Genomic DNA, 10,879 nt, shown 5'->3' with positions numbered 1-10,879 from the left:
GTCCCAACTACCCCCCATCTCTCAGACGAAATCTGGGGTTTGATTGGCAAGATATTCCCGTGTAATTCTAGCAGTGTGTGGTGGGGTATTATCCTGCTGAAACAGGAATTCCGTGCCAATCAAACGGTGGTCAGAAGGGAGCAGATGGTTGTCGAGCACGTTGATGTAGCCCGCCGCGTCCATGTTCCCTACGACCCGCACCAGGTCACCGACAGCGGCAGAGCTCATGCAACCCCAAACCATGATTCCCATGCCTCCGTGTTTAACCAATGGGACAACGCAGTTCTCTGCAAATTCTTCATTAACGCAGCGTCGAACATAGACACGCCCATCAGACTGGAAGAGCTGGAATCGGATTTCATCAGACCAGAGAACCTTCGATCAGTCGTTAGGGCTCCAGGCGAGGTGTTCACGTGCCCAGCGCAGCCTTCGGGCCTTGTGGTCTGCAGTGAGGCGTGGCTTATGCCTTGCAACTCACCCATGAAACCCGGCTACTGCTAAGCGACGAGAAACAGTTGTATGGTGAACTGTCACTCCTGTGGCGTTGGCAACTTCCACTGCGAGCTCGGGGGCGGTCATAAATCTGTTTTGGCGGCATGTCCTGATGAGGTGCCGTTCAGCCTGTGCACTTGGAGCCTTTGGCCGGCCAGAGCGTGGAAGAGTATCCATTGAATTATTCTCTTCCAACTTAAGAAGATTATATCTCACCGTCTTTTCATCGATCTCCAACCTTCGGGCAATTTCTTGATTAGAAATTCCTTCCCCGTGGAGGGCTTCGATCATCCCTTTTTGGACGTCTGTGAGATGTGATTTTCGCAGCATTGTTGATCGTTAGATTGACAGTAATAGAGTGATTCACATGCAGATATTTTACCTGAGTAAGCGTAGTATTTACCATATTTATGAATGACGGTGCCATATGATCTGATAAATATTCATTTAGGGCGCTGAAAAACTTGTTTGCCACAGCGCGCTGTGAATTTAAATACCCAGATAATGTTATTCATGAGCTCATTAATATATTATGACGTCTTCCAAAATGGCGTTTCAATAAAGCGTTCGGGCTGTTCGCGGATTCTGCGTGTTCTCCCTTAGAATTTGATCCCGTAGACAAGCAAAAATATGACTAAAACTGAATAAAACAACCATGAAGGACACAGGGAGGGAAAAAAGTTGTGTTGGAGGTAATTTTTATTAAAAAATGAACTTGAGAAAAATTTCACGGAGGGTGCGGGCAAACTTTCGCACGCCAGTGTACATGGAGTAACATTTTTTGACGGCCAGAAATTGACCAAAGAGGTCTAAAGCTGTGATTCCTGTGAACCAGAATTCAGACAGGGAAATAATTCCCCCCCCCTCAAGTCTGTGACTGATGCTCCATCCTCCAGCCTCTATAATCCGAGATGTGTCCACGGTCAGAATTAAGGGGCAACTCGAAGGACGCTGCGCGATTTACAGTCAATTTCATTAGCTCAGCCAGCTCCCAGTGCACACCAGGGTTGTTCTCCCCTTCTTCCTTCGTCAATGTCAGGTGGCAGAGACGGCTACTTCGGCGACCTTGCTTGGTGCTAGCTAGGATTGCTTGGCTGAACCTGTCCATTCCGTCATGGGTAATTTCACTGTTGAAGCTATAATGTGAAGAAAAATGAGCTCAGTTGATTAGGAACTGTCCATGAAGTACCGGTACATCCGCATGAAGGGGGAGGGGTTGCAGACACTGCATACAGGTTGCATGTAGGGGGACGGGTCAAAGGCAATGCATACATATGCAAGCTCTCTCACCAAGACGTATGTTCTCCAATTCCCTCCCCCCAGACCTACATGCTTACCTGAGGTCGAGGCACAGGTTCGAGGCTTGACCGTCAGTTTCCGGCAAGGAATTGACAAAGGCACTGCCAAGCAGATGTAGACACTCATCAGCTGTCAGGTATCCCAAAATAACCCAAAAAGAAAAAAGAACCCTGAATTATGCAATGATATTTGGCCTCTAGTTCAGTGGACTTGACACAAGAATGTGAACTGTTGACATTTATGCCAACAAGTACCCTCCATACAGAGTGTATTCTGGTACTCACTCAAACAATTGGCATCCAGGAGAAGTTGATGAAGAGAAAAGTTGAGACGCAAGGCTTCCACAAAATCTGTGGCATGGGCCCAACCTAAGTGAGAAAAAAAGAATTCAAAAACCCAACCATGCTACAGAAGGTGTAATGAGACATGTTTTAGGCTACGTACAAATGACACAAAGCATCTGATACCAGGACTTGGGACATTATGGCTTGGTTGTTACTGTAGGTCGATCATAGTGATGCGGAACTATGATCGGTGCCCGATCGCAGTAATGCACATTTGTTGTGTCCTTGGGCAAGTTGGTTTACCCCTTCTTGCTTCCCTCTCCCCCTCTCTCTCGCTCTCACTCTCTCCCCCTCTGTCCATCCAGAGATGCCAATGGGCTCCTCTAAGGGTAAATACTAGAGGTTATTGTGTTTGATCAGCTGCTTGTGCCTGAAATGGTAGTACCGAGCTGTATACTCCCAGGAAGCTGAGATAGTTTCGGGAAAGTTTCTAGGCCTGCTATAGCAGCACTAATAATGATGTTTAGTGCCCAATAAGCACCAGTTCTCAGTGAATGTCTGCATTATCATTATATTTATCATTATGATATGGAATGTGACTTCAGAAGGATGCAAACACTTAAGAAAACCTACATAAAATAAATCAATTCATTTCAAATTCACTTGTGATTTTTACCGGCTGCTCAACATTTTCACCAAAAACAGCAGCTAAACTGGACCAGGTAATTCACAGAAATTAATTACACATTTAAGTTGGAAGTTCATTTGTATACCGGTCTTAAAAGCTTTCCCAATTTGAACCGAATAATCTGTAGGCTTCTACAATCAAGGCAAAACAACTATCACAACTCTATTTAGGAAAAGGCAAATCAAAACATACCTGTCAATGCAAAACCACATCCACCTAAATTCAATTTGGTGAGATGGCCACTTTGCATAAGTTGGGCCAGGCCAGAATAACCAGCTGGACCGTAATCACTCCTGTGAGGGCTATATCCATTACGCACCACACTCAGTTCACGAAGACATTGGCTGTCTGGAGGGAAGAAGACCCACTCAACATGATTGCTCACTACATCTGACTTACACATCTGTGAGCTTAGTATATCACTGTTTCAAAAAAGAGGGATACCCCCCTTAAAAACATTAATGTCTATGGCCAGAGAGCTGTGAAATAATGCCAGAGTGAAGTGCCTTTGCAGTCTCTAACATGGTTGGATGATTTTGACAACCTCAAATTACACAAGACTGGAGAAATTAGGATCAATCAGTTAATCACAAAGATTATTCCAGTCTCATTACCTGAACCCCTCCTCTCCACCCAAACTGAAAAAAAAAAGACAAAATGAAATTAGAAATCACTTTTAGCATGGATGAAAAGGCTGTCCACCTTTGGTGTCCCCAGCTGGCAGTACTCCAGGTTTAGCACGGTGATGGTACAATCTGGCTGCAAGAGGGCGCTCTCCAGGTAATGAGGGGAAATCAGTATGTGGAACTTCATATCCAGCACACTGAGCTGAGCAAAAACTGTTCCAAAACACATGAGTTTAACAGAATCAAACTATGAATCACAAGGAAAGTAATAAATAGGGCTCTGCCGATTATCTGCAGATTATTATCCTTGATTGAATATCCGAATGTTTATTTGAAACTGATTACTCAGCGGTGAAAACTAAAACAAGTAGTAAAATGGAAAACATTAAATAACGTGGGTGCACGACTGCACTCTTAAGTATATTTCAAGATTCAACTTAAAGGTAGCCTCATGCACGTTTCCCATGACAACCTCATATTTTTCACACCTCTACTGTGCACCCAGAGAGTGATATTTGCTATTAAAACAAGCCATGTGCAGCAGCCAGTTTGAGATTAACACTTGGCCAGCCCCCAGAGATTTCTTGGACTCTGTGTCTGGGTGCAACACAAATGGGGGATTGGCATGATTTTGCATCCAAATTTTAAACAAAGAGCAGTGGATTGGGAAATGTGTTTACAGAGTGCCCAAAGTGAGGGTCTATTCAAGGAAGATTCCCTTCAAAAACAAAACAAAACAGCAGGTCGTTTGCAAGCTGACCATCTTTCTGCAGACGCCTGTTGCCCAATTGAATGAATCTCTCACTGTCTGTATTTCTGATATTGAATAGAACATTAGTCCCTTCCAGCTCCAGCATCTTGAACTCTGATCTGTACGGGAGAAATGAAGATCCACACAAACTGGAAATTTACTTGGAGATAAACCAGACGTTAGGGACATGCTCCAGAAAACAAAACAAAAAAGGAAGCAAACAAGCAGACAGACAGTCCAACTGCCAGACAGACTGGCCCACCCACACAACGACAAACAGACACCCCAACAGACAGACAGACAGCCCATCCTACAGAAAGCCTCCTAACATAAGGAAACCACAATCCGTGATGGCTAAAGGAAACAGCCTGAAGACCATTTAACAGTACATCTGATGAATGAGACTAACCTTAATAATAAATCACCCAGCCAGAGTAGAGTGCCATCATTAACACTGCTCCCGTGAATGCGCAGTCTCTGCAATGGAGGTGTGGGTCTCTGTCCCCTGATCAGTGCTGAAAGTACCTTGATACAAGTAATCTCCCATGCCCCTGGAGAGAATGCCAAACACAAGACAGGCAAGCGGAAAACTTTTGTCACCCTTCACACCATGCTCTATTATAAAGAGCTAAAGATCAGACACTTTGCACTGCCCAATGTTTGCCCAGTTGATCTTTACATAAAGACAGCAAAAGTGTCATTGAGTTTATTTCAGTCAAAATTACATGCACTTTAAAGACAATGCTAGGTCCTTATCAAAATTACATAGACCTTAAGTCAGACAGTCAGAGCAACTTTTTTCGACATACCATTTCTTTCTCTGGACCAAAAAACTGGACTATCTTCCGCTTTTGATAACGAATTGCCCTTTGAGCAATACATGCAAATACAAATGAAAAACATTCCTACTAACTTCTCAAAATACCTAATTCACTTTTGTTTAACCCTAACCCCCTAGGCTCCTGCACTAGAAAGCATACTGAACCTCACAAAATCCAACAGGTTCATGTACTTGTCTATGTACTTGTACATGCAGGTCACTGTACCAAACCTGATAAACTCCAACAGAATGAGCCCGTTGGAGTTTGAGTGATATGGTATGGATGGATCTATGCAGTATAGGATGACTTGCACTGAACAGTACCAAACCTGACAAAATCAAGCATAGTCCAACAATTGGTACAGCAAGCCAGACACTGCACACAATGAACCCTGTGTGTCCCAACTCACACAGAATCCAACACCATCTCCCTGGGCCTTTCATCCCAAGTCTCACAAAATTCAACAAGAAGTTCCTCAGGTACGGTACCAAACCAGCCAAAACCTCACAAAATCTGCTGTTGGAGTACGGCAGGTTTTGGGCAGTTAGGGTTAACGATCAATGAAAAGTTACTGTTTTGCATGTTCGAGACGTGGCCTTATAAATATCTGCCATCTGAAAGTCAATTCAGAATATCTCTGTAGATACATAGGATTGGCCGAGTCATGCACAAAAAAAGCCATTAATGAACTCTTGAAAAGACAAAAGAAAAAATTACCACTCTTCCTGAAGTTCACGAATTCGAGCTCTCTCAGGCCTGGCCATATGCCAAACAGTTTCTCCAGCATCTGCATGTGATCTGGCTGGTTGCTGAAGGAAAAATCACACAAGACCAGATGCTGTATGCAGTGGTCAACAGTCCTCTGGCATCGATGACTTGCTGGGTTGGTACTGCTGAGAGGGTCAATTTGGGAAAAGAGAGAATTGTCTTGAGTGCTCAATTTGCTTTGGCCATCCAGGTCAGGCTCTGAGGAATATGGGTTGCAGCATTCTCCCCTGCAGCATGGCACTGCAACATGCCTCTTGCCACTTTCCATGATCTCACCAAGTACTCCGGAACACACTTTGAAGATGTTGAACAAGTGGCCACCTGTCTCACACACAGGATGCTTCAGAGTGAACTTTCTCAAGACCCCTTGATGAATCAGAAACTCCAGGAACTGCTGCAAGATGCTCTCATACTTGGGAAGGTAGTCAGTCAGCACCAGCTCTCTCAAACTCTTCTGTAGAATCTTCATTATCTCCTCATTCCTCTGCAAAGAGAACAAATGAAAAACCAACAGTGCTTTTAAGTCTGGTCTTGTGATTTCAACTGGCTTCAAAACAGATACAATATACAGGTATATGTATCAGCAGACCAATGATAATTATCCCCCTAGGGTGTATGTAAAATCATATTGAAATTGGAGGATTCAGGACTGTTAGGATTAACCGTTCCCACCCAAATTCTTTCAAAATAAAAGTTTAACTGAAAAGTTTAAAAGGAATCCAGTGTGGTAGAACCCAGCAACTACACGTTTTCAAAGACCTGTTTCTCCTTGAAAGCTGAATTCAAAACAATGTATCATTAATATGCCCACAGCGGAGAATTTGGAGAATTCAAAAAGTCCCCAGCAAAAATGCCCGCAGATCTTAGGTTTTTTTTTCAAGTGGCACAGTGTCCTCTGTCCACAATAACACATTTCAATTTGTTTGCTGACCTGAACATAGGGAAGAATATCACTGTGAAGAACCAGCAAAGACGGGAAGAAATCATCCAGTGGTCCATGAGTGGAGAGTGGATTCCGTAAAATGTCCAGAATCTTCAAACTCAATGTGTCTGCAATAAGTAGACAGACTCTGGGAGTAACAAGGTTCCTATTATATAAAGTTACAATGTATTTAAAAAAACTGGTATGGCAGCTCTTGTACTAAGGATGATCACATATCAACAAATGCAACTTTTGAACTTAGACTGTGATTTGGCACAAAGCATTACATAAATAAATATAAACCAATTAAGCATGTTGCTTTCTAAATTTTTATTTAATGGAAGAGCCAGTCATTTGTATAATGTAACTGACTGATTTGTTTACGGTTGGCAAACGAGTCCAGAAAAGCCAACAGCCTCCTTGCCTCCAGTGTATGCTGACACTGATGTAAAAGAGTTTTTAACCATTAAACGGGTTTCAAGCGTGCATTGATGAATACACATACATGTTGTTAGAAACAAAAGCTCAAGCTACGTTGGAAATAAAACACAAATGAACCCTCCCACAACAGAGGCAGGTGGGCACCATGGGCAAATGTAGGTAAGATCAAGAAATTAGGCTTTATTTTACTCTTATAGTTGGCCTATTTCCAAGCAGTTAATCAAGTAAATTTCAGAGCACAAGTACAGAATAAGGGGTCAACTTACAGGTGGTGTCCGTCATTTCACCCATTTGCCACTTCGTCCACACGCCACTTTACCCATTTGCCTCTTCACCCATTTGCCTCTTCACCCATTTGCCACTTTGCCTAACGCCCACTTCGCCTGCACAAAATTTTGCGTGGTACAAATGCACACCCTACTTTCACAAGGTAGTAGGCCTGTGATTAACCAACAAGTCTCCACATCTTTCTAAGGACTTGATGCTGATTGATGCGTGAACACACATAACTTTCCTTATTTGTTCCACAGAGGCCGTGTACACCAGTTTAAGAATTCTATTTCCATTTCTGCAGTTGATGTATTAAGTTATTACAGCACCTTGCTTGGTTGGGTCAAAGTGCCATTGCAAAGTTGAAGAATTTGCAGGTAAAAAACCACCCCAGCAGCTTTTTTGGGGTAAGAAAATCTTACGTTAACCTATGGTTTTACTGCATAAATATGCACAAGTGCCTACAGTCCCTCTTGTGCATGTATTTTCTACATGGAACACAAGCATGCACAGGTTCAGTGTATACACAGTTGGTTGCCAGCACAAACTGACATACATGTAGGGTCTTTGTGCAGTCCTCTTCACTGCATTTGGTTTACTGCACAATTATGCACATGAAATAGTGAAGCACAGTTGTTGGGCAGCACAAAAGTGCAATCTGATATTCCTGTGAGGGACTGTTGGTGCAGTGCACAATGCAACACAGCTGTGCTTCTTTGAGGTGTTTACCAAGTGACCCAAAGAGTGACTTCAGCATAGGAGGGTTTTAACTGGCTATCAGGTTTATTGAGTGCAACTCTGCAGATATGATAATCATAAATGTCAAGACTTAGACACAGCAAAAGCATTTTCAAAAGCATGGTTTCTGTTACAATGCTCCAAATCTTTTTAACAACGTGCACAGATGTTTGAAGACGACTCTAGTTCTGTGAACTAAATCACTAAATATTTCTGAAGTTTCTAACCATTTCATGTCAGTTTTGGATCATCAAAATTCTGAATGTACTTTACGTTGTCACAGGAGTCGCTCAGGCTCCTGGCCATTCGATGTGGTTCTCGCTATGTGCATCAACCTGCTTTTAGCTTTGCATCGGCTTAACATCATTGAAAACCTTGACACTCCCAAAATCCAGTATATCTTAGTATTTCTAATTAATCTTTTTTCTTTTCTGGCATTCAGGATGAATTCTTAAGGGATTAGGTAGTTGTTTTTCTGTGTCTTCCTCTCCTTAAAGAGTTGACAAAAGCTATGGGCGAAGTGACGTGTGCGTGCGAAGTGGGACATGGGCGAAGAGGCAAATGGGCAAAGTGACAATTGCATGAAATGGTAAATGGGCGTAGTGGCAAATGGGTGAAATGATTGTAGGCGACGTGATAAATGAGCAAAGTGACTATAAAACCTTAGAGGTACAATGATCACTCACCTAGCTCTTCTGTTCCCTCACTTGGTGAGGGACCCAACTTCTGGAGCTCTTGCTCACACCTCTTTTCAAGAAGCCTCTGTCGCCAGTCCAAACTGGCCAAACTGCTGTCATGGCAAGCACACTGCCTCGCCAATCTGTCTTCCTGGAAAGCCTGACGATAAAACTTCAACCAGTATTGTTGCACACCAATACCTGGGAAAAAATGGGAGAAAAAACACCAACAGCCAATTTCAGGTTACTTTTTTTGTAAAGTAACTAAAAATAAATAAATTACCAATGGCCCCAGACTGGAGCTGAGAAAAGAGGGAGGATGGATTTACCTTTCTCTCGGAGAATTTGATGTAGTCTCGCCAAGTCATTTATGCTCAGCACAGGCACAAGGTCTCTCAGGAGACGAGAGGGGAATTCTGAAATATACATCGTGTGAAACAAATGGAGAATACATAGTTGTCAGCATATCCAACTGAATTATGTCAATTCCTGTGCTACTCCTACCCTAGAACTAGTTCATCACTCGGCTCCACTCTTCTGGAAGAAAGGAAATGCAAGGGAAATGTAGCACTTGGTAGTTCTTTAAAAAGAACGTAACAGAGTCATTAAGTGTCAAGACTGGCTGTCAATCTGCAGGCTGCAGTAATGTCAATGCAACGTTTTCCCATACATGTACATGTACAAGGTCTGTGCACTGAATGAATGATGGCCTCAATTACATATATGTTGACCAAGATAACCATGCTATAGCACAACATATAAACCAACATGTAAATATTATAAACTTTGTAGTTCTTCACTTGCACTATATTTTGGCATTGATTTACACCTGCACTCCCCATGTATATATCAAGTTTCCTTGGCCATACATCCAAGCTTATGGACTTTGCCGAGTGCAACAGCAGAAGTAAATGTACTACCCCGTGTCTATGGGCATCGCCACACTGTGCACCTATTCCACTACCCCGTAGTACCCGGAGGTACCTAAATTATACATATAAAAATTACACATATAAAATTGTCACGTGTATGTCTAATTGTAAACCTTGGTTGTTAGACCTTGGCCCTAAATGAAATGACCATCATTATCATCACCTCTGAATCATATTCACCACTTGGACTTGGACTCAAACAATAAGAACTCTGAAACCACAAGGACTCAGCCACCCCCGACCAATTTTTAATTTTTTTTCTACTGCAGGTGAATAGTAGCATACAATGCCCACATAGATGGTTCACAAATATAGACTGGTTCCTGCCACATACTATCGACATCCTTCGGGGCAGCAAAGAAAGGTCAGAACTGTGGAACCAGAATATGGTCGTTTTTAGAATAACATTAATCTTAAAGTTTGAGCTTGGGTTTGACTTTTTCAATTTGTACACCCTAGAATCATTGGTATGAATCTGTCTGCTGAAAAAAAATTGGGAGATAGAGAATTTAAATGGAAACTTTAAAAGAAACAAGTATGAAGCTACAGGACGAGATTGAGGCATATGCTGTGCACTGCCCGGCTGTGTCCAAAACCAAAATGGGCTTCTAAATCAAGACCTAGTGGCTACGGCTTTTGTCATTTTGCCCTTGTACATTTTCAGTTTTCAATGTCCCAAGACCTAGACCTTACCATAACCTTCCGATCATCCTGAAGTACATGCACAGATTGTTAGTTGGCTTACAACACCTGTTTTGCATGCAGTGTCTGTGATCAATCATTTGGTGTTGTCTCAAGTGATTAGAACCAATCACAAGGAGTATACGTGCCTCAAACGGGCAATTAAATTTAAACTGCTGGAAATGATAATGGTTTCTTTGATGCAAAGAACATTGTGTAGTTTGAAACTTATGAACTTTGCATTTTGGCATTATTGTAACAAACAACTTTTTACACAAATGACTTGAATTGGGGATTTTAACATTTTCATTATTTGAGCTTGGGAAGCGAAAAGTTCAGTTAAAAACTGAGGGCAAAAATGTTTATTCTTTCAGATGAAGTACACACTACATACATGTAGTTTGCTATTAAGTGTATTCCACTACCAACTGCGGTCAGAAAATTGATGTTCAGTGATACAAAATATTTCTCAGTTGTCAAATAAAGTTG

At 42.3% G+C, this 10,879-nt stretch overlaps 1 protein-coding gene across 1 annotated transcript; it reads right to left on the bottom strand.

Moving 5' to 3' along the window:
- Nucleotides 1–1,173: 1,173 nt before the first annotated feature.
- On the bottom strand, nt 1,174–10,808 carry LOC110987202 (uncharacterized). The gene is made up of 11 exons (XM_087144011.1): nt 9,107–10,808; nt 8,787–8,978; nt 6,661–6,779; nt 5,679–6,213; nt 4,550–4,691; nt 4,150–4,259; nt 3,438–3,602; nt 2,956–3,111; nt 2,076–2,159; nt 1,830–1,920; nt 1,174–1,628 (listed from the first exon to the last, which is right to left on the bottom strand). Exons 1-11 carry the CDS (start codon nt 9,204–9,206, stop codon nt 1,358–1,360), a joined length of 1,965 nt encoding a protein of 654 aa, XP_087000137.1. The 5' UTR covers nt 9,207–10,808; the 3' UTR covers nt 1,174–1,357.
- Between the last annotated feature and the right edge of the window lie 71 nt (nt 10,809–10,879).

Source organism: Acanthaster planci, linkage group LG12 (genome assembly GCF_054643075.1).
Source record: "Acanthaster planci isolate LZ-2023a linkage group LG12, COTS_SCS, whole genome shotgun sequence".
NCBI classification, from domain to species: Eukaryota; Metazoa; Echinodermata; class Asteroidea; order Valvatida; family Acanthasteridae; genus Acanthaster; species Acanthaster planci.
The sequence above is the reverse complement of the archived record's forward strand: the minus strand, read 5'-3'. Positions and strand labels throughout refer to the sequence as shown.